Source organism: Phodopus roborovskii, unplaced genomic scaffold (genome assembly GCF_943737965.1).
Source record: "Phodopus roborovskii unplaced genomic scaffold, PHOROB, whole genome shotgun sequence".
Classification (NCBI taxonomy): domain Eukaryota; kingdom Metazoa; phylum Chordata; class Mammalia; order Rodentia; family Cricetidae; genus Phodopus; species Phodopus roborovskii.
Window position 1 is genome coordinate 1,019,655 of NW_026126422.1, and position 25,833 is coordinate 1,045,487.

The 25,833-nt window shown below is 38.4% G+C and overlaps 1 protein-coding gene across 1 annotated transcript in view; it reads right to left on the reverse strand.

Moving 5' to 3' along the window:
* Positions 1-25,833, reverse strand: part of Stpg2 (sperm tail PG-rich repeat containing 2) — a 465,521-nt gene that overhangs the window by 353,683 nt on the left and 86,005 nt on the right. The window contains exons 7-9 of the mRNA XM_051185397.1: positions 21,308-21,415; positions 17,916-18,072; positions 14,462-14,622 (exon numbers count right to left, since the gene is read on the reverse strand). Of these exons, the coding sequence (XP_051041354.1) occupies positions 14,462-14,622; positions 17,916-18,072; positions 21,308-21,415 (426 nt within the window). The remainder of the gene's footprint in view (positions 1-14,461; positions 14,623-17,915; positions 18,073-21,307; positions 21,416-25,833) is intronic.

Consider the following 25,833-nt stretch of genomic DNA (forward strand, 5'->3'; position numbering starts at 1 on the left):
AAATAAGAAGCAAGCAGGCATAGCTATCCTAATATCTAACAAGATAGACTTCAAACCAAAATTAGTCAAAAGAGATGAAGACGGTCATTTCATATTCATATCAGGAGAAATCCATCAACACAAAGTCTCAGTTCTGAACATCTATGCCCCCAATACAAAGTCACCCACATTCGTAAAAGAAACACTACTAAAACTCAAAGCTCATATAAAACCTCACACACTTATAGTGGGAGACTTCAATACACCACTCTCAACACTAGACAGGACCACAAATCAGAAACTCAACAAAGAAACAAAAGAACTAACAGAAGTTATGTCTCAACTGGGGTTAACAGACATCTATAGAACTTTCCATGCAAAGAGAAAAGAATATACCTTCTTCTCTGCTCCACATGGAACCTTCTCTAAAATCGACAACATACTAAGTGACATAACAAACCTCAACAGATACAAGAGAATAGTAATAGTCCCCTGTATCTTATCGGACCACCATGATTTAAAATAGGAATTCAACAACAACACAAATAGCAGAAAACCTGCAAACTCATGGAAGCTGAACAATGTGCAATTGCACCACTCCTGGGTCAAAGAAGAAATAAAGAAAGAAATTAAACACTTTCTAATATTCAATGAGAATAAGGATACAACATACCCAAACTCATTGGGACACCTTGAAAGCAGTGCTACGAGGGAAGTTCATTGCACTAAGTGCCCATATGAAGAAAACAGAGGATAGTCACATAAGAGAATTAACAGCCCAACTGAAAACATTAGAACAGAGAGAAACGAATTCACCCTGTAGGAGTAGACAGCAGGAAATAATCAACTTGGGGGCTGAAATCAACAAAATAGAAACCAACAAAACAATACAAAAAATCAATGCAACAAAGAGTTGGTTTTATGAGAAAATCAACAAGATAGACAAACCTTTATCCAAATTAACGAAAAAGCAGAGACAGAACATGCAAATTAACAAAATTAGAAACGAAATGGGGAACATAACAACAGACACAGAGGAAATCCAGACAATTTTCAGGTCATACTTTGAAAACCTGTGTTCCACAAAAATTGAAAAGTCAAAGGAAATGGACAAGTTTCTGGATAACTATCACTTACCAAAATTAAATCAAGAACAGACAAACAACTTAAATAGACCTATAACCCGCAATGAAATAGAAGCAGTCATCGAAAGCCTTCCAACCAAAAAAAGTCCAGGGCCAGATGGATTCAGCACAGAATTCTACCAGACATTCAAGGAAGAACTAATACCACTACTCCTCAAACTGTTCCACAAGATAGAAACAGAAGGTTCATTGCCAAACTCTTTTTATGAGGCCACAATAACTTTGGTACCCAAACCTCACAAAGACACAACTAAGAAAGAAAACTACAGACCAATATCCCTGGTGAACATCGATGCAAAAATACTCAATAAAATACTGGCAAACCGAATTCAAGAATACATCAGAGAAATCATCCACCATGACCAAGTAGATTTCATCCCTGGAATGCAGGGATGGTTTAACATACGAAAATCTATCAATGTGATCCACCATATGAAAAAACAGAAAAAGAAAAACCATATGATTATCTCCCTAGATGCGGAAAAAGCCTTCGACAAAATTCAACACCCTTTCATGATAAAGGTCTTGGAGAGGTCAGGGATAACAGGAACATACCTAAACATAATAAGGGCAATATACAGCAAACCAACTGCCAACATCAAACTGAATGGAGAGAAACTTAAGCCAATTCCTCTACAATCAGGAACAAGACAAGGCTGTCCTCTCTCTCCATATCTCTTCAATATCGTACTAGAAGTTCTAGCTAATGCTATAAGACAACAAAAGGAGATCAAGGGCATCCAAATAGGAAAGGAAGAAGTCAAACTGTCTCTATTTGCAGATGATATGATAGTTTACATAAGCGACCCAATAAACTCTACCAGGGAACTCCTACAGCTGATAAACACCTTCAGCAAACTAGCAGGATACAAGATAAACTCAAAAAAAAATCAGTAGCCCTATTTTTTTCAGACGACAAAGAGGCAGAGAAAGAAATCAGAGAAACATCACCCTTTACAATAGCCACAAGCAACATAAAGTATTTTGGTGTAACGCTTACCAAACAAGTAAAAGAACTATATAATAAGAACTTTGTGACTCTCAAGAAAGAAATTAAAGAAGATACCAGAAAATGGAAAGACCTCCCATGCTCTTGGTTAGGTAGGATAAACATAGTAAAAATGGCAATCTTACCAAAAGCAATCCACAGATTCAATGCAATCCCTATTAAAATCCCACCACAATTCTTCACCGACCTTGAAAGGATAATAATCAACTTTATATGGAAAAACAAAAGACCCAGGATAGCCAAAACAACCCTATACAATAAAAGTACGTCAGGAGGCATCACCATTCCTGACTTTAAGCTCTACTACAGAGCTATAGTTCTGAAAACATCCTGGTATTGGCATAAAAATAGACAGGTAGACCAATGGAATCGAATTGAAAATCCTGATATTAATCCACGCACCTATGAACACCTGATTTTCGATAAAACAGCTAAACTTATACAATGCGGTGAGGACAGCATCTTCAACAAATAGTGCTGGCACAATTGGATGAGGGTGTATAGAAGACTGCAGATAGACCCATGTCTGTCGCCATGCACAAAACTCAAGTCCAAATGGATCAAAGACCTCAACATCAATCCAGCCACATTGAACCTCTTAGAAGAGAAAGTAGGAGGTACCCTTGAACAAATTGGTATAGGATACCGCTTCTTGAATATAACTCCAGGGGCACAGACACTGAAAGAAACAGTTAATAAATGGGACCTCTGCAAACTTAGAAGCTTCTATAAGACAAAGGACACAGTGGACAAGACCAAACAGCAGCCCACAGACTGGGAAAAGATTTTCACCAATCCTATATCCGACAAAGTGCTGATCTCCAAAATATACAAAGAACTCAAGAAACTAGTCAACAAAACACCAAATAACCCTATGAAAAAATGGGGTACAGAACTGAAGTAAGAATTCTCAAAAGAGGAAATCAAAAAGGCTGAAAGACACTTAAGAAAGTGCTCCACATCCTTAGCTATCAGGGAAATGCAAATCAAAACAACTTTGAGATACCATCTTACCCCTGCCAGAATGGCTAAAATTAGAAACACCAGTGATGACTTATGTTGGAGAGGATGTGGAGAATGGGGAACACTCCTCCACTGCTGGTGGGAGTGCAAACTCATACAGCCATTTTGGAGATCAGTATGGCAGTTCCTCAGGAAAATGGGAATTAGTTTACCACAGGACCCGGCAATCCCCCTCTTGGGCATATACCCAAAGGATTCACATCCATGCAACAAAGACATCTGTTCAACTATGTTCATAGCAGCACTATTTGTAATAGCAAGAACCTGGAATCAACCTAGATGCCCCTCAATTGAAGAATGGTTAATGAAGATGTGGCACATCTACACAATGGAATACTACTCTGCAGAAACAAATAATGGTATCTTGAAATTCGCAGGCAAGTGGATGACACTTGAAAAAACCATCCTGAATGAGGTAACCCAGTCACAAAAAGAGGAACACAGTATGTACTCACTCATATATGGATTTTAGACCTAGATCAAATGATCACCAGCCTATAATTCACATCACCAGATGAACTAGGATACAAGGTGTATTCTAAGAGATTCATATAAAGTCCCTCACAGAACTGGGAAGGGACAAGTCCCCCAGAGCTCAGGTGAAGTGGGGGAGGACAGCTAATGGAGAGAGAAGTAGGAGAAAACGAGGGGGAGGAAAGAAAACATGTGCGACCTGGATATATTGAGCCTGGTTAGGAATAGAAGATAGGAAAGAGAGAGAGAGAGAGAGAGAGAGAGAGAGAGAGAGAGAGAGAGAGAGAGAGAGAGAGAGAGAGAGAGAATATAAAAGACGGAGCCAATATTGGTTTGAAGTTAAAACTGAACACAAAGAAAGTTCGAGAGAGCTACAAGACTGCTCCCAACTAACAATCTCAGCTTCCGTGGAAAGGCTATCATAAATGCCCTTCCCGGAGAGTGAGATCAACAACTAACTTCTCCATGGAGCCCTCAACTAATGCCTGTTGAAAATAGGAGCAAACACCCATACATAAACACTGAGTCAAACTAGAACCCAGAAGCAGATGGAGAGGACAAGACCATGCGGTAGAAGTACATAGAGACAGCTTACCTGAACAAGGAGGAGCTAAGGGCCACTAGACTGATAGCTGGGAAGCCAACAGGGGACTGACTCGGACCACCCTGAATATGGGTCTCAGCCAGAAGGTCTGAGCAGTCTAAGAGACCTCAGACAGTGGAGCCAGGATGTATCCCTGGTGCACAAAAGGACTTTGCAAACATATCCCCCATGGTGGGATAACTGCCTTATTCTAGAGATAGGAGAGAAGCCCTAGTCCCTACTTCACAGGACCTGTCAGATCTACATGACCCCAACTGGATGGCACTCCCCTACATATGGAATTGGGGTGGGGGGATGGGAGGGGAGGGTGTTTAGAATGCATGTGAGAGGGCAGAGAGGGTAAAAAGGGAGGGAGGGAGGGAGGGAGGGAGGGAGAGGGAACTGGGATCGACATGTAAAATAATATATTAAACTAAAAAAAAAATGCTTTGACTCTAAAAATTTAAGTTGAAGGACAAGTTACTGGGGAAAGGATTTCTATTTTTTTTTTCCGCAGAAAATGAAAAGCTGTGGATTCCTTCCAGACTAATGTGGTTTGATCACGCCAGACCACCTGAAACAGAGTACAAGCCGATCCTACATTCAAAACAGCTGGACAAAACAGCCCTACAGACTACAGCTAGAATATCTGAATCTTCTTTGAATCCCCCAAGACAGCGCCCCTTACCAGCAGGAAGCAGTTTGGAAAGATCGACGCCCAAATTCCCAAATATTGTGTATAAATGTTTTTTTCATTTAATTGGACTGTTATATAAAATTAAATAAAATTTAAAAAAAAGAAAGAAACCCTGACAAAAAAACAAAATAAATAAATAAATAATCCCATAGCTTCACTTTGATAAACACCTTAAAAAATTGCAGGTTCTCCTACAGAAAATGTATATACCCAAGCATGAAGAGGAGAAAAAAAGTACAACACAGAGGTATGCTGAAATGTTCAGAGTATGATGAATAATCCAACATACATATGTATTAGGATCCAAGAAGTGGGAAAGGATATGGCATAAGAGATATATGAAGAAGCAACAGATAAGAATCATTTCAAATTGATGCCACACAGCAAGCCAAAATGGAAAGGCTCTGCAATTTTGCAACAGATGTATTGAAAGGAAAGCAACACTTAGTCATACCGACTCTACAAACTAGAGACACAAAAACATCCACTCACTTCACAGGAAAAACAATATGCAGAACAACCCACTTCTCACAATGGCATCTTTAAAGTGCTGAAAGTAACTTGCAACCTAAAAATTTACACCACCTAAAAAATTCAAAGTTTATACAATACAGACAAGCCTATGGTGACTCAGCAACAGCCAACCTAGACAAGGAGAAACACAAGGTGCCTATTTTTTCAGGAAGGCAGAAGAAAATCCCAGACAGAAACAGGAAAAGGCAGAAAGTGAACCATGTAGTAATGGCATGTCAGTGTATACAGGTGATACAACGTAGTTATGTTCTAAGAGTTTAAAATATACAAATTTAGAGTCTGTGGCCACGTAGCAAAATGGAGGGAAAATGCTGTAAGTTAGGACTGTTGAAGAAATGGTAATACTAATTATTTTTATTTGGACAACAATGATCAAAAGATGCCACAAGACCCCAATGGGAAAAACAATGTGAAACTAAAATAATGAAATAATGGTACATCTTACACAAAACATAGCAAAATGTTCTAAAAAATATTTAAATTAATGACAGGACCCTTAAAATCACTATGGTAGATATCATGTGCTATTTTTATAATCATAACTAAAATGTGTATATCAAACTGAATCTGTATTAAAGAAGAAATACAAAAGAAAATATCTAAAGGTAATCCTGACCCAATTCCCCACAGGGACCTGGAGGCAGAACAAAGCACCCAACATTGACTGCCATTCCCATCTTGCCCCTGCAACCACCGGGAGAGAAGAGAGGATAGAGCCTTGAACCCATGCCCACCAGGAGAGGGAGAGATGCCACCTGTGCCCACTGGAAGAAGAGATAGGAAGACATATCAGAGCATATCCAACAACAGAAAGATTTATGTGACACCAGCAGAGTCTGGGGATTCTATGCCAGCAAGACCCAAACTTCCCAATGCACTTGAAGCAGAATAAAATGACCTTAAAAACAACTTCATGAAAATGACAGAGGCCCTCAAAGAGGATATGAGATAATCCCTTAAAGAAATGGAAAATGCAAACCATAAAAAAAAAAACTGCAAGAAATCAACAAATTTCTTAAAGCAAGGAAAGCCAAGAAAAAAGCAATCAAACAGATGATGAAAGACACAATTCAAACAGTCCAAGACTTGAAAACTGAAATAGAGACAGTAAAGAAAACACAAAATGAGGGAATGCTAGAAATAGAAAAGCTGTGTAAATGATCAAGAACTACATATGCAAGCATAACCAACAGAATACAAAAGACAGAAGAGAGACTCTCAGGTGCTGAAGATAAACTAGAAGAAATAGATTCATCGACCAAAAAAAAAATCGTAAATCCAATAAATCCTTAACACAAAATCTCAAGGAAATATGGGACTCCATGAAGAAACCAAACCTAAGAATAACAGGTATAGAAGAAGGCAAAGAAGCCCAGCTCAAAGGTGCTGAAAACATATTCAACAAAATCATAGGGAAAAAATTTCCCAACCTGAAGAAGTACATGCCTATGAAAGTACAAAAACTTACTTAACACCAAATAGAGAAAACCACAAAACACAATACCCTTACCACATAATAAGCAAAACATCAAACATATAAAATGAAGAAAGAATATTAACAGCAGTGAAGGAAAAGGGCCATATATAGGCAGACCTATCAAAATTACACCTGACTTCTCCATGGAAACTCTGAAAGCCAGGAGGTCCTGGATATTTCTTCTACAAACACAAAGAGACCACAGATGTCAGCCCAGACTATTATACCCAGAAAAATCTCAATCACTATAGATAGAGGAAATAAGATATTCCATGACAAAACCAGATTTTATATATATATTTACAAACCAAGCCTACAAAAACCTCTGGGAGGAAAACTTCAATCCAAGGAAGTTAACTACACTCATAAAAACATAGGCAATAGATAATTCCACCTTATCAAAAGTCATAAAAGGGGGAAAAGGGAATTCACACAATACCACCAGCAAAACCAAATCCAAAAGAAACAAGAATCAACAATCAGTGGTCTTTAATATCCCTTAATATCAATGGTCTTAACTCACCTATAAAAAAGACTCATGCTAACAGAATGGATACAAAGACAGAATCCTTCCATCTGCTACATACAAGAAACACACCTCAATTTCAAAGGCAGATGTTACCTCAGAGTTAAGGGTTGGGAAAAGATTTTCCAACCAAATGGTCCTAAGAAGCAAGCTGGTGTAGCTATTCTAATTTCTAACAAATTAGACTTCAAACTAAAACTAATCAAGAGAGATGAAGAAGGTGATTTCATATTCATCACAGGGGAAAAAATCCACCAAAATTAACTCTCAATTCTGAACATCTATGCACCAAATACAAAGGCATGCACATTCAAAAGAAACATTACTAAAACTGACATCACACATTAAAACCCACACACTTATAGTGGGAGACTTCAACAACCCACTCTCACCACTGGACTACCAGACAGAAACTTCCCAAAGAAACAAAAGAACTAACAGAAGTTTTGTCCCAATTGGGTTTAACAGATATCTATAGAACATTCCATCCAAACACAAAAGAATATACCTTCTTCTCAGCACCACATGGAACCTTCTCTAAAATTGACCACATACATACTAGGCAATACAGCAAACCTCAAAAGATACAAAGAACTGGAATAACCCCCTGCATCTTATCAGACCACCATGGTTTAAAATTAGAATTCCGCAACAACACAAATTGCACAAACCCTACAAACTCTTGGAAACTGAACAATGCTCAAGTATACCACCCCTGAGGCAAGGAAGAAATCAAACACTTCCTAGAATTCAATGAAAATGAAGGCACAACATACCCAAACCAGTGGAACAATCTAAAAGCACTACTAAGAGGAAAGTTCTTCATAGTAAGTGCCTACATGAAGAAACTGGATAATAGCCACACTAGAGAACTAACAGAACACCTGAACGCTCTAGAACAAAAAGAAGCAAACTCACCCAGGAGTAGACACCAGGAAATAATCAAATTGAAAGCAGAAATCAAAAAAGTAGAACCAAAGAAAACAATACAAAGAATCAATAAAACAAAGAGTTGGTTCTTCTAAAAGATCAACAATATAGACAAACCTTTATCCAAACTAACCAAAAGGCAAACAGAGAACATGCAAATTAACAAAATCAGAATTGAAAATGGAGACATAACAATGGACACTGAAGAAATTCAGAGAATCACCAGTTCATACTTACAAATCGTGTACTTCACAAAATTCAAAAATGTAAAGGAAATGAAAAATTTTCTGGAAGGATATCAATTACCAAAAGAAAATCGAGAACAGATAAGCAATTTAAATAGACCTATAACCCCTAATGAGCTAGAAGCAGTCATCAAGTCTCCCAGCCAAAAAAAGCCCAGGACCAGATGGTCTTGGTGCAGAATTCTACCAGAAATTCAAATAAGAACTAATACCAATACTCCTCAAATTGTTCCACACAATAGAAACAGAAGGATCGCTGTCAAAATCTTTCTACAAGGCTACAATTACCTTGGTATCCAAACCACACAAAGACACAACTAAGATAGAGAACTACAGACTAATCTCCCTTATGAACATTGATGAAAATGCTCAATAAAATAATGGCAAATCGAACCCAAGAACACATTAGAAAAATCATCCACCCCAATCAAGTAGGCTTCATCCCAGAGATGCAGGGATGGTTCAATATATGAAAATCTATCAATGTGATCCACCATATAAACAACCTTAAAAAGAAAAACCACATGATCATCTCACTGGATGCTGAAAAATCCTTCAACAAAATTCAACACTCCTGCATGATAAAGTTCCTGGAGAAATCAGAGACAACAGTACTATGCCTATACATAATATGGAAATATATACAACAAACCGACAGCCAATATCAAACTAAATGGAGAGAAACTCAATGGGATTCCTCTAAAATCTGGAACAAGACAAGGCTGTCCACTCTCTCTGTTTCTCTTCAATATTGTACTTTAAGTTCTTGGTAAAGCAATAAGACAACAAAAGGAGAACAAAGGGATACAAATTGGAAAGGAACTTGTACTGTTTGCAGATGATATGATAGTTTACATAAGTGACCCAAAAAACTACCAGGGAACTCCTACAAATTAGCAGGATACAAGATTAACTCAAAAAAAAAAAAAAATCAGTAGCCCTACTGTATACAGATGATAAAGGGCCTGAGAAATAGAGAAACATCACCCTTTACAATAGTCATAAAAACATAAAATATGTTAGAGTAATTCTAACCAAAGAGGAAAAAGACATGTATAACAAGAACTTTGAGTCATTAAAGAAAGAAATTAGAGAAGATACCGGAAAATGGAAAGGTCTCCAATGCTATTGGATAGGTAAGATCAACATAGTAAAAATAGCAATCTTGCCAAAAACAATCTACAGATTCAATGCAATCCCCATCAAAATCCCAGCACAACTCTTCACTGACCTTGAAAGAACAATACTCAACTCATATGGAAAAACAACAACAACAACAAAAGGATAGCCAAAACAACCCTGAACAATGAAGGAACTTCTAGAAGCATCAACATCCCTGACTTCAAGTACTACTATAGAGCTATAGTAATGAAAACAGCTTGGTATTGGCACAAAAACAGACAGGTAGACCAATGGAACCAAATTGAAGACCCTGACATAAACCCACACACCTATGAACACCTGGTTTTTGACAAAGAAGCTAAAACTATACAATGCAAAAAAGAAAGCATCTTCAACAAATGGTCCTGACATAACCAGATACAGACATGGAGAAGATTGCAGATAGATCCGTATCTATCACCATGCATAAAACATAAGTCCAAATGGATCAAAGACCTCAACATAAACCCAGCCACAGTGAACCTCTTAGAAGAGAAAGTGGGAGGTACCCTTGAACAAATTGGCACAGGAGACCACTTCCTGAACATAATACCAGTAGCACAGACACTGAGATCAACAATTAATAAATGGGACCTCCTTAAACCAAGGAGCTTGTGTAAGGTAAAATGCACAGTAAATAAGACAAAACAACAAAACAACAGCTCACAGAATGGGAAAAAAATCTTTACCAATTCCACATCTGACAGAGGGCTGATTTCCAAAATATACAAACACAAGAATGTAGTCACCAAAACACCAACTAATTGAATTAAAAAGTGGGGTATAGAACTAAATAGAGAATTCTCAACAGGGAGGAGGAGAACATGAAGTATCAGGAAGATTGAGTGGGGAGATAAATAGAGGAGAGAAAGAAAAGAGACACATGAATAGAGGGAGCCATTATAGGTTTAAAGAGAAATGTGGCACTAGGGAAATGTCCAGAGATCTACAAGCATGACCCCAACTAGGAATCTAAGCAATAGTGGAGAGGCTACCTTAAGTGTCCTTCCCCTTATAATGAGGTTGATGACTACCTTATATGCCATCCTAGAGCCTTCATCCAGTAGCTGATGGAAGCAGAAGCAGACACCCACAGCTAAGCACTGAGTCAAACAACTGGAATCCAGTTTCAGAGAGGGAGGAAAGATGAACAAAGGGGTGAAGACCATGCTGGAAAAACCCACAGAAACAGCTGACTGCAAGTGGGAACTCATGGACCCCAGTCTGACTGCTGGAGAACCAACATATGACCAAACCAGACCCCATAAATATGAGTGTCAGCAAGGAGGACTGGGCAGGCTATGGGGCCTCAGGTGTGGAACCAGGATGTAGCCCTAGTGCAAACAGACTTCGGGAACCCATTTCCCATGGAGGGTTACCCCCCTTAGCCTAGAGACATGGGGGAGGGCCTAGGCCATGCCCAAATAACTTAACAGATTTTGATGATCCATCATGGAAGGCCTCACTCTCCCTGGGGAATGGATAGAGAGTGGGGTTAGGGGCTTGGGAGGATGTGAGAGAGAGGGAACTGGGATTGATATGTAAAATAAAATGATTTATAATAAAATATAAAAAAAGATATTTGAAAAAAGTTTGAAATGAAGTTGAGAAATATAAAAAAAAAATACACCAATCAAAAGACTAAAAAACTTTATAGCAGATTTATTCATGTTAAACTTGTTCATTTAACTACTCAGTAATAAACTTATGGCTTTGCTGGAAAATAAGTTAACAAAACCAGATAGCTATTGAAGACTGTTATACTGTGGAGGGCTGTGGGGTATAAAAAGAAAACCAATAATAAAAATGCTTATAAATTAATTAAATGTGAATATCAGAGTCTCCTATTACATCATGTTTCAAGCTACCAATTATTGTTAGTTTTTGGGTGCTAACAGAAGACACAAGGCTCCTGAGCCAGAGACAAAGAGCTTGTTACCCATCATGACTGGATGTGTAAGCAGACCTGTACCAGTCCTTCCTGTGCAGAGGGCATACTAGAGACCAATGGATACTTGTAAACAATGGCTCTGTGGAAGAAAATGTGGGTCTAAGGAACCTGAGATTTGTATAATGGGCAGTTAGCATGACCTCTGTTTGAGGTAAAAGTATAACATCTTTGAAAGCTGTTTAATATAAAATCGTATTTAAAATGGAGCCATGAAAAATGCAGATGCAATAAAATATTTACATTAAAATGTTGTGGAAGTCTGCTTAGAAAACTATTCTGAAAAAAAATACGTTTCAAAAATATAAGAGTGCTAAAAACTTAATGTTTAATAACATATTTTCTATATAATAAAATGCAAAAATGCTCTTGTACCATTAATTCAGAGCATTGGATTAAATACTTATACAATTCCCACCTTTTTAAAAATTAAGTGTATCTATTTTACATCCAGACCACTGTTTCCCCTTCCTCCTTTCTCCCCAACTTCCCTCCATCAACACACCTCCAATCCATTCCTCCTCTGTTTCTGTGAGAAAGGTAGGCCTCCCATGGGTATCAACAAAGCATAGCATATCACATTGCAGTAAGTCTAAGCACTCCCCCTTGTAGTGAGGCTGAGCAAGGCAACCCATGTTCCAAAGACCCAGTCAAAGCCTTAGGGACATCCCCTGCTCCCATTGTTAGGAGTCCCATAAGTAGACAAAGCTACACAACTGTCACATATATGTAGAGGGCTTAGGTCGATCCCATGCAGATTCCCTGGTTGTTCGATCAGACTCTGAGATCCTATGAGCCTTGCTTAGCTGTTTCTATGGCTTTTCTTGTGACGGCCTTGACCGCTACTACAATCCTTCCTCCCTTTCTTTGTCAGGATCCCTGAACTCAGCCTAATCTTTGGCTATAGAGCTCTGCATTTGTTTTTATCGGTTACTGAAAGAAAGCTCTCTGATAACAACTGGGTAGTCACCAATTTATGAGTATGGCAGAATATCATTAGGCATCATTACATTGACATTTTTTCTCCAATAGTGTTTGGTTTTATCCTAAGTCTCTGGGTCATCCAGCCATTGAGTCCTGGAACTCCGGGCAGTGTCAGGAGTGGACGCACTGTCACGGCACGGGTTTCAGGCTGGACCAGTCATTGGTTAGCTACTCCCACGATCTCTGTGCCACCCTTACCCCAGAACATCCCATAAGCAAGACAGACTGTAGGTCAAAGATTATGTGGCTGGTTGGTGCCCCAATTCCTACCCTGGAAGTCTTGCCTGTTCATAGGAAATGGACAGTTCAGGCTATAGGCGCACTGTTGCTAGGAGTTTTAACAGGGGTCCTTGTAGATTCTGGGGAGTTTACCTTGTACCGGGTTCCTTTCTGACCCCAAAATGTTCTCCCTTTCCAGTTATCTCTTTCAGTAACCTTCCTCTTCATCCATTCCCAACCTGGTCCCTCATGTTTCCATGCCCTGTCCACCTACAAAAATATCTCCTATTCCCTCTTCCCAGGGAGATCCATCAATCCCCCTTGGGCCTGCATTGTTATCTAGCCACTTTGTTATTCTTTACAGCAGAGCTAATATCCACTTATAAGTGAGTACATACTATGTCTTTCTGGGTCTGGGTTACCTCACTCAGGATGATTTTTTTTCTAGATCCATCCATTTGCCTTTAAATTTCCCAATGTCATAATTTTAACAGTTGAATAATACTCCACTGTAGAAATGTACCATTTTTTCTTCATGTGATGGGTATTTAGGTTGTTTGCAAGTTCTGGCTATTATGAATAAGATTACTATGAACATAGGTGAGTAAGTATCCTTGAGGTATGATGGAGTATCCTTTGGGTACATGCCCAGGAGTGGTATTACTGAGTCTTGAAATCCTTAAGCACATTATATTTTACATTGTTTGCACTGTCAATGTCATTACCTCATCTTAGAATTATATTATACATATTAAATACCTGTGCAAGAATATCACTTTGTGACCAAAGATGGCTCAGTGGGAAAAGACACTGGCTCCCAAGGTTGAAGTTCCAGTTCATTTCCAGAACCTACATGGTGAAGGCAGGAAGCTGACTCCTGAAACTTACCCTCTGGCCCACATAGATATCCCATGGCATGTGAAAACACACACACACACACACACACACACACGTTTAAAATGACCTTATATAACCCATTACCATTTACAGTGAATATACACTAATAAAAATTTTATAAATTATATCATATGTAACTATATCATCATATTGTACATACTTGTACTGTGTATAATCTATGTGATATAGAATTACATATCATATGTCATACATTATATAAATATATCAAATCTCATACAGAAGCTTCTCCTCATTAGAAAACTTAACCATTTTAAACTAGCCATCTGGTTAACTCTCCCTAACCCTTAACCATTATGTACTAAATATCTCCATTTCTTGGTCTAAAGCTTGGACCTTACCTTCCTGATTACTTTTCCCTGAGCATAGCTTTAGTGCCGATTCTTTCAAACGCGACATCTGTAATCTCTAGAACTTCAGTTTGTAAGTTATTTTTTGTTCCTGCCATTCACCCACTGATCAATGTGATGAGTCTTCAACTTTTCAAACCATATGGAACATAGTTATAGGAATTCCTCGCAATTCTACTATACCATGAAAATTTAGAGAATGCTAATTTCTTAGTATTATACATAAACATATTATACATAAACATTTCCATTAACATATCACCTGATAATCACAAGGTCCTGGATTTCTGGATTCTTCTTTCTGAGTTTTCAATGAAGTTCGAGGAATGGAAGAAGTAAATCCAGTTTTCTTTGGTTTCTTCAAGCGGGGTTTTTTAACCTTGGCAATTAAAGTGTTCCTTGAAATATCATAAAAACCAGGACCTAAAATTATGATGAATATTGCATATAAGAATAAGTACACTTCCTAAGAATTTTTTTGAACTCAGCAACACTACATAAACATTTCAGAGTGGGGTCCATATTATTTCTGGCTAAAACACAACAGTATAGACACTTTTTAAAAATTTATCAAAGGCTTACAAAGTTAATGAGTAAATATGAATGAATGTCAGAGCATGCAAAGAAAGCAGTGACAAAATTCTAAATGAGTCTACTTATACAAAAATTTCTAAAACATAGGTTCAGAACAGTTGCCTGGAGACAAGCATGGGGGTGGACATTAATGTTAATGGTGCATGTGAGAAACTTTAAAGAGTGGTGGGACTATTCCAAAACTTGATAACAGCAGTGGTTAGTGTTGTGAAAAAGCTAGCAGCTTGATACCTTTCTAAAAAGCACATACTATACCAAGCTGTAGTGGCCATTCCGGGAAATCATTGACAAAGGGAATCTCCAATGTGTTGAGAAGGAATGTCCTGAGAATGATGGTAGCTACATTCCTCCCTAGTGACATCCTGGATCCACAAGGTATCAAATCATCAAATCAGAGCTACCAAATTATTCCTTCCACGATAACTCGCACAGCCTAGATTACTTAAACATCCTCCTCTTGCCTTTAGTAGGACTCCTTAAATCCCTACCTAATACCCTAATCTTTCCTAGTGGCCTACTTTGATTTCTGTTGCAGTGATTTTAAAAAAAAAAAAAATTGACCAAAAACAACCAGGGCATAGGAACAATCAGACTGAAACACTATGTGTAAACACTTCAGTGTCTGTCATCTGAGAGTCACAATCTTCTGGGATCTAAAGAGTTTGGGCAGCTCCACCTTTCCTGTCCTACTACTCACAGCACACAGCTTGTCTTGGCATCTTGTGCTAGCTCTACTCCACACCTTTGGTGGTCACCCCATACTCCTGGCATTTCCAGTATGCTAAGATGTCCTCTTCAGCAGAGGTTGCCTCTCCTGGGCCCTCTCCATGGACTTAAACCCTGCCTCAAGGTGCCAACATCAACTTCTCTCCTCAACAGTGTCAAGCCTGGGTGGGGTCTCCACTACAAGTGAGGCGACCCCTGCATCAATAGCCACCTGGCTTCTTTGCAGGGACTCCAACCTTCCCAAATGGTGCTAAGTTGCATCTACTCTCAATGATACTTTATGCTTTCAAAATCAGTACCACATGGGAGACTCTACCCATTATCAAGTTTGGCTACCAGCTTGAGATGCAGTTTTGACCCTCTAGACCACATTATCTGTCTGGTGACCCTGAGAGAATACACCTCAGATTTTACCTCTGTGGTGCCGGTATCTTATCAAACACAACTGATTCTTCAGCCAGTGCTAACCAGAACCAACTTTCCCAGTAAAGCAAGCATTCCACTTTGGAATTGTTAATCCAAAATTTCATACAAACAGTCCTAATAGAGTCTTTGCTTCTCTCTGAAACTTCACAAGCCAGGCCTCCAACCTCCACATCTCCCTCAATGTCTTCTTTTCCAAGCTTCCATAACTTCTGAGCATTCAACAGCTTTGTCGAGCCCTAATCTCCAAAACCCCTCAAGAAACACAATCTGGTCCATCAGAGCAACACTGTCAAGATCTCAGCACCAGTTCGTTTTTTTTTTTTTTTTTTTTTTTTTTTTTTTGGTCATTTTTTTATTTTATTATTTTATTTTATATAACAAAGTCCAATTAAATGAAAACAAACATTTATACACAATATTTGGGAATTTGGGCGTCGTTCTTTCCAAACTACTTCCTGCTGGTAAGGGGCACTGTCATGGGGGATTCGAAGAAGATTCAGAAATCCTGGCTGTAGTCTATAGGGCTTCAGCACCAGTTTTCTGTTCTGGTTTGGTTTCTATTACTGTAGGAACTCAAGACAGAAACCTGGGGACAGAAACTAAGGCAGAGCCCATAAAAGAACACTGCTGAGTGACTTGCCTCTCCTGGCTTGCTCAGCTACATTTCTTATGTAGTCCAGGCACACATACATATCCAGGAATGGTCCTACCCACAGTGAGTTGGGTCCACCTACATCAATTAGCAATCAAGAAAAATGTTCCGTAGCCATGCCCAAGGGCTAATCTGATTAGAGACAATTCTTCAGTTGAGATGGTTTTCCCCAGCTAGAGTTGTGTCAAGTTGACAATAAAACCAGCCAAGACAACTAGAATCTGTGCTACTTAATATCAATTATAAGTGCTGTTTTGCTTAATATAGCATATGAGCCTCTTTGAATGATAGCTGACTAATACATTTATCAAGATCATAGATCTGTACACTTAAAATTATTTTTATTATGTGTAAACTAAAGCTCAATAGAGAATACATAAATAAATCACTAAGGTAAACAATGTTAGAAGGTTGATGTAAAAAATATTTCACAGGCAAAAAAAAAAAATCATCTATTGCCTACTTTTCCTGTCACTACTCTTATTGTATTTATTCATTCCTTCTTTGTAATGAGTAAGGTTTTTCCTCCCGCCGCCAGTCTTGTCCCGCCGCCACGCCAGCCCCAAATAATGCACAGAGACTCTGTATTTGATACAATGCTATTGGCCAGGTGCTAGTTTCTTATTGGCTAGCTCTGTCTTAATTATTAACCCAATTCTATGTATTTCCACGTGGTCTTACTGAGAGCGGAGGAATGGCAGTTTTGTTCTCTCCAGGCTCTCCATCTTGACTCCTCCTTTCTACTTACTACTTCCTATTTCCTCCTTGTCTCCTAGTCCCTCCTATCTTCCTTTCCTATTGGCCAACAGTGCTTTATTCATTAACCAGTATGAGAAACATATACAGAATGACATCTCGCATCACTTCTTTACAGAAAAAAAGCTATAACTCAGAGTATTTTCTATAGGGTAGTCTGAATGAATATTTTTTCACTAAAAAAGCAAAGAACTTTCTACGATGGTGAAAGTTTTTTTGTTAAAACACTCAGATACGTGCAGTAAATATTTTAAGTATCCTCTAAATGGTTCAGTTTTTCAAAAGAAGTCTGTATGGGTGGATAGATATCCATTAGTGAAAGGGGACATATTTGAATAAGTACTTAAAGTTATGTATGTTCTATTAAATTGGCTCTGTTACCTGATCTAACTAAAACTTCACTATATACTGACTTGTCTGCTTACCACTTAGTCAGTACTTACACTCATTACTTTAAATAATGTCACTAAGCATAGGACTTAAGTAAACTGAATTCATTCATGTACCATCTTGTTGAGGACAATAAGTTGCATACAGTTAGGGTAAAAGATGAGCAGCGAACCTGGCATATCCTGTGCCCGGGAGTCCCGTATGAACCGGGCAGCACTTTGTCCAAATGGCGAATCCTGTCCTGATGTTTTCTTCAAGCACTTAAAAGAAGTTCGTATTTCATCATATGTGCCAGGAGCTGGGGTACTGGATTTGATAGGTGCAAATCTCTAGGGAAATGTACAAAAAAATAACAAAACCAAAAACAAAAATACAGAAGATTAGAAACTTAGAAGATTCCACACCTGATTAGTTAAAAGCTGCCTTCTAAGTGACACCGTAGCTAGAGTCTATTTCTCCATGCAGAAAAGACAACACAGATGAATTAAGATCTTTTGGTCATTGAAACATAAAACATGGAACTTTTGGTAAAATCTCTGATATACTAATACTGTTATGTACAGGTGTGTTTCCCTTCCTTTAGAAAGAAATAATGTTGAGATTCTAGTTCTAGATGACAATATATGGACTGTTTAAACTTTCAAATATTCTTTGCTTACCAAAGGACTATCCTATCTAACATGATTTGTGTTATATTTCTCTTTGTGTACATGTGTGAGGGAGCTGTGTGTGTGTGTGTGTGTGTGTGTGTGTGTGTGTGTGTGTGTGTGTGCGTGCGCGTGCGTGCGTGCGTGCGTGCGTGCATGGGTGTATGTGCCTACAAATGCCAGTGTGTAGTGGTGGGGCAGAGGTCAGGTCAGAACTCTTCTTCAATTGCTTCTCCACCTTAGTTTCAGACACAGGGTCTTTCGTGGACCTGGAGGTCACTTGGTTAGATGGGCTGGCCAGCAAACTTCAGAGCCTCCAATACTGACATGGTCAAATACTGGTTCCCTGGGGCATTTCTGCCTTTAACTCCCTATGCTGTGGTAAAAGGAATGTGTTTCCATTAGCTTTTAGTTTTAGAAAGTTGTTTTTACCTCTTTCTATTCCGATTTAATTTTACCATTTGTGAATATATGAAATGCTATCATGCTTTTTAAAAGATGCAAGGAAGCATTCATTCATTGTTGCCTCTCATTCCACTCAATGTCTATGTGAACTTGCCTCTGTGGTAGAAATTCGCCCACAGGATGGCAAAGTTCACACTGCCAGCATAATATCAACCAACATGCACAAGTCCTGAAAACCACTGTGCATATACCATAGCATCCAAGGCCCATCCCAGCTCCTAGCCATCCTTTCCAGACAGCCTACATCATTGCTTTCTGGTCCATACTCTCTGTGTGTTATAAAACTAAACAGTTATGTGTATGTTTGCCTTTTGCCCTTCTTTCTTATACAAAATTGCAGTTCATCAAATATGTGTTAAGCATTTTGTAAAAATAAGTGAATATTAAGGCCAAATAAACTGATCTCTAAGAGAAACAGGAGAACAAGTTGGCTCCTGGTTGTGTCAATTTAAAAAATCCCATGGGTGATTCTAAAGTTCACCCAGAGCTTGGAACCATGGTTACAAAGAAAATAATTGTGTTTTGTAAAATACTATGTGAAAACATGAGGAGATTCATTGAATTTTGGTAAAATACTAGACCTTTCCTAAAATATGTCTAAAATTTCCCAGAAACATAACAATATTTATGCCTACACAGCATAAAATTTGACCCCTAAGACTACCTTCTTAATTGGACTGTTTCTTTTTCTATTGTGATAATTAATATATCTTTTTATATGCAACTGAACAGACTGCCTTTATCTCCTCTGTGTCTTCTGCCATTACACTCTTTCACTATCATCCATTTGAACAAAATTATTATTTCTCTTTTCTGTTTACAAAATATAATTCAATTTTGGTGACAAATGACATAAGATTACAACTATATATTAGATAATTGGAAGTTGCATAAAAACTTGAAAGTGCTGTACAAAAACTATATTTTTAAAAATCAAGGACACACGCACACACACACACACACACACACACACTATCCTTTATATAACCCCTTGTGCAGTGCCTTAAGTACTATTAAGTTGCTCAAGACTAAAATCTAATATTCACTCTTGAGCCTCTCCAGTGCCTCAATACAAAATCTAACTCATTAAAATTCAATCTTAATTATATCTATAAAATATATCTTTAATCTATCTACCTGTCTCCAAGGAGGAGATCTTAAATGTACTGAAAGCAAAGTAGTTGTCTATAGTCACCTGAAAGTTAATAACTTTCCCAAGTTAAATAAAATAATCAGAGCTGCACATAGCACAAGTAGATAAATTTCACAACCACCATACCTGGAGGCTTCCGCATTACAAATGCTTATCAGACTCTTCATTTCCTTGCCATAGAAATGCCATAAACATCTTTCAGTCTGCTTAGTGCTTAGCGTGTTCCTGAAAGGATGTGAAGCAGTTGCTATGGAACCAATGCTCTGACTGCATGTTCATCACTAGGAAAGGTCACATATGACCAATGGCAGGTATGACAGAATACCTTTATGCCATTCTCCAAAAGTTACATGTTTCCACATGGGCTACATTTAATACTCCATGTATGCATTAACAATGTACATATTAAGAATAAAATTGGTATTTCTGATCATTTGAACAGTTCTCCAGCCCTGAGGACTGTCTCTCCTCCCCAGAATTCCTGGACCACATTAGGAAGGTAATGCTGGTAATTGATGCTGCAGTGACCAACGCGGAGGACCAGTCTTCTCTGGAGGAGTACCTGGCTGGCTTGGGCAGGAAGCACCGGGCTGTGGGAGTGAGGCTCAGCTCCTTCTCGACAGTGGGTGAGTCCCTGCTCTACATGCTGGAGAAGTGCCTGGGTCCTGACTTCACACCAGCCACAAAGGCCGCCTGGAGCCAATTCTACGGAGCTGTGGTGCAAGCCATGAGCCGAGGCTGGGATGAGGAGTAAAGGAAGGGCCAGTGCCCTCTCCTATCTCTCTGTCTGTCTATTGATCTGTCTGTAGTAGCCTCAGCCTCTCCCCCACGGCTGCCCTGCACCTTGGCCCTCATGCCCTTGGCCATCCTAGAGAGGTGTTGGGAAAGGGCTCTGTCTCAGATCCCGGTCAAATGCAGAGAGGTGGTTTTTCCTTCCAGAAGAGACTTTGGGCTCCCCTCGTCCCCATAGATGCACCCTGCATGCCTGATTAGCTCTCCCCATGAAGAAAATAGTTTGGGTAGTGCAAATAGTTTGGGTAGTGCAAATTTGATTAAGAGAAAAAAATGTTTCATAGATAGTACCAATTCAAATATTCACCTGTGTATTATTCTTAAATTCAATCTTATTTCACAAAACTCTACCCACAATTTTACAATGTTTTACCCTGACCCTGCCCATTGCTAATTTGCTGTATGTCATTTTGCATTTTATACTTATCATAAACACCTTTGGATTTGTTACTGGCTTCACATCATACCTATTACACTAGGTATATGAAAATGGCTGTACACAATTACCTCTGATTCAGAGAGAAAAAAGGAAGATGCATCGTTTACATTCGCTGTCATACTTGGTGTCTTCTGAAACTGACTTTTAATTTCATACTTTCCAGGTCCTGGTACTCCCTAAGTTACAGAAAGAAATAAATACATTAAGAAAGGCTTTTCTTTATACAATACCTAAGAAAAGATTGGATAACTCTTATAGGCTATAACCAGAGCCTGTCACTAAGAGGAAATACTTCCTAACAGCACAAGGAAAGAAAAAACTGTCCTGAGCAAAGCTGCATTTGGCCCTGGAAGCATTCTGCCTGAAGCTTTGCTGCCCTCTGCTGATAAAGTCCAAAAACTATATCTAGTTTCTCACATGGTTAAAGAAAGAAAAAAAATGATTCAAATGCCCTTTCATTCTGGGTATATAACTAGCCTTTCCTCTTAAACATGCCTCTGGCTTAGAGTGAAGCTCAGGGGTTTGGGTGAGGGTTCCTACTTATCATGGGCATGGGGCTCTTCATAGAGCAGCAACAAGAAGAAAAGCTTCACTGTCTCTCACACTTCCATTAATCAATATCCAAACAAATAGGCAACAGGGAATGTTCTACTTTAAATACACATGCTTAATGCAAAGAAGTAAACTTTTACTTAAATACTTTTAAATAAATAAAAATTAATCTTATTAATCATAGAACTGAGTTCCTTATTATATTAAGACAAGATACAATAGATAGATGATAGACAGATGGACAGACAGATGATGGTAGGTAGATAGATAGATGATGATAGATGGATAGATAGATAGATGATAGATAGATATTCACCAGCAAATACCTTATTACCTTGATATAGTATACGTGGTGATAGAAATAAGTAAATAAAGTTAAATTTGTACCTTTTCATATATCTCTCATTTGGCTTTCCACAGCTAAAGAATTTCTCCCTGAAAGTCTACCATATCCTCCTGGCATGATAGAACCATTGTAATCATAATATTACAGCAGCTATGGCTACCTCCAGTGAACTTTCACAAGACTAGGCCTGTCAATAGTCAATCACATATAAACAAAGTATTCACAGGGCCCCACCCTTCACTACTGAACTATTAACAAAGAAAAGATACTGAGGTGAGGTAGACATTGATTCAGTCACTCAACCACTGAGGCATCATACTCCCATGTTCAATGTATGGCCACATAGATGACCCTAGTAAAACTCAGCAAGTTATAAAATAAAGTAAATAGCAGTACTTGGGAGGGAGATGCAAGTGAATCTCTATGAGTTCAAGGCAAACCTGGACTACATAGTTACTCCTGGGCCATACAGGGCTCAATGATGGTACCATGTCACAAAAAATCAAAAACACGCTACTTGGAAGAAAGGAAATTTTGTGATGGGAGTTATATAGGGAAAGATGGCTAGCAGAGGATAAAAGTATTCATCAGTCTTACTCAGCTGTAAAGTACTTACTTTACTTCCAGCAAGGTATCAGGACACAAAATTAATACACAAAACTCTGTGGCCTACTTATATACAAAGGACAAATCAACTAAGAAAGTAGTCAGAGAAACAGTGCCTTTTACCACATACAAAAACATAAAACATCTTGGGGTAACTCTAACTCAGCAACCAAGATTTACGTGGAAGTTTGAATAAAAAGTGGCCCCATAGGATAATAGGGAGTGGCAATATTAGGAGGTGTGACCTTGTTGGTGTAGGTACAGACTTGTTGGAGGAAATGTGTTCCTGGGGTAGGACTTTGAGATCTCAGATGCTCAAGAAAGGCCTGTGGCTCATGGTCTCTTCCTGCATACCCAGATGTAGAACATTCAGCTTTTCTCTAGCACCATGTCTTCCTGTACACTGCTATGCTTCCCACCATGACAATAATGGACTAAATGTCTGAAACTGTAAACCAGTCCCAATTAAATCCTTTCCAATATAAGAAATGTTGTGGTCATGGTGTCTCTTCACAGAAATAGTAACCCAAATTATGACTATTTGTATGATAGAAACTTCAAGACATTGAAGAAAGAAATTGAAGAAGATACCAGAAGATGGAAAGATTTCCCATGCTCATGGATCAGTAAGATTAATATAGGGAAAACAGCCAACCTACCAAAAGCAATCTATGGATTTAATGCAATCCCTACCAAAATTCCAATGTAATTATTCACAGAAATTTAAAGGACAGTGTTCAGCTTCATATGTAAACAAACAAAACTAGGATAGCTAAAACAATCCTGAATAATAAAAACTGCTTGAGATATCGCTCGCCCCAACCTCAAATTGCACTACTGTACTAATAAGTATGTTATTCATAACACAGACATGTTGATCAATGGAATTGAAGACCCGGACATAGATCCACATACATATTAACACTAATTTTTGATAATAAAGGCAAAAGACCACATCTTCAACAAATTGTGCAGACATGTGTCTGCATGTCTTTTGAACAAAAATATATTGATACTTGCCATTCTGCACAAAACTCAGCTTAAATGGATCAAAGATCTCAACATAAAAGCAGATACATGGAACCTGATAAAAGAAAAAGGGGAATAGCTTTGAGCTCATTGGCACAGAAGCAGAGTTCTCAAACAGAGCACTGATAGCACAGCACTAAGATCAACAAGGGGCACCATCATTCAGACAATGGGGCAGCCCAGAGAATGGGAAGATGATATTACCAACCACACATCCAATAGAGGGCTAATTTCTAAAATATATAAAATCTAGACATCAAAAGAATAACCAAATTAAAAACTGGGATACATATCAAAACAGAGATTCTGAAGAGGAAACATATATGACTGACAAGCATGTAAATACATGTTCAACATCCTTAGTTATCAAAGAAATGTAAATCAAAACTACTTTAAGAGTTCATCTAAAACCCATGGGAATGGCCAAGATCAGTAAAGCAAATGACAACTCTTGATGGTGGGGATGTAGAGTAAGGAAAATGCTCATCCACTGCTGGTGGGAAAGCAAACTGTATAACCACTAAGGAAATCAGTGGGATGATTCCTCAAGAAGATGAGAATTGATCTACCTCAAGATCTAGCTATAACTCTTCATCAGACACCATGTTCATTGCTGCTCTATATACAATAGCCATGAATTTAAAATAGCCTAGATGTCAATCAACATATGAATGAGAAGAGAAAAGGTGGTACATTTACATGATGAAATACTACTCAGCCATTAAAAGATAATACTAATTCACAGGTAAATTGATAGAGCTAGAAAAATCATCCTATGTGAGGTAACACAGAACCATAATGACAAACATTTTATGTATTCACTTATATGTGGATGTCAGATGTTAAAGTCACTGATAAGCAAGCTACCATCCATATAACCATAGACATTAGGTATAGAGTAACAAACTGATGGGGTGGGAGGAAATTCCTCTAGGAAGGGTAATCAAAATAGATTGTTATGGATAGATGAGGTAGGGGACTAAAGTGGGAGGATCAAATGGGAAGGAAGGAAACTATGGAGGGGACAGCTAAAATTATAAGCCATATGATGAGTCATATAGAAACACCCTACAGTAGAAGCTTCCTAAAATATATACATGAATGAAGGTGCCCTAAGTGAAATTGCCAAATCATTGAGGAAATTAAGCCCAACTAGATAACTCATGTCACCAAATGACACTCCCAATATCTGGGATTTCATTACATCTAATCAAAATGTTGGCCACAGGGACTCCATAGAAATCCCCAAACAACTTAGGCTATTACCAAGGCTCTTGATTGCTCACCACAAATTGATGGTAAAGCTCCATTTCTGAAGACAAAACCTACACAACCCACTGAACTTAGTATTAAACCAACCCCTAATGACTACTTGTTACACCCACAGATAAATATATATCTCACTCTTTATTACAAGAACATCTATCTGCAATGGATAGTGACTAACACAAAGACACACAACAGATCAAAGCGTAGAAAATAAGAGACTGCAGAATGCTCAGCCTTAAACGGTACAAGCATAATGTACTTCCTCTTCCCAAGCCCCGGGGATCAAAATGGAAAAGTGCGGATTTCAGGAAGAGGCGGTGAATTACTATAAGGAAACAATGGCTCCTGGACACAGCTGCCAACTGCCTATGTGAACTCCTCATACTGTGACCAAGAAAATTTGGAAAGCAAAACCTGCCCTTGATGGGGGAAAGAGTCCCCAATAAAACCTTAACAGAAACACAAGAAATGTTTTAAATGCAAGGCAACATGAACCTTCCCAAAGGCCATAACTATTCTAAAGTCAGACAGTTAAATAAATAAAAGCCAGATGGAGTTTACTAGTAAGAATAATCAGTGACCTCAAAAAGAATACGAACAAGCAGATTAATTCAGTGGCCCTGGAGAGGAAAGAGGGCAGCCAAAGTTTGAATGATCCAACAAAATGCATGTAAAAAATGATGATACTAATGAAAATCTAAGCACAGGGGAAAACATTCAACAAGGGAATTGATATTTTGGAACAAAAAATCATAGTAAATCAAAAAATTTAATTAAATAACAAAAGGGAAA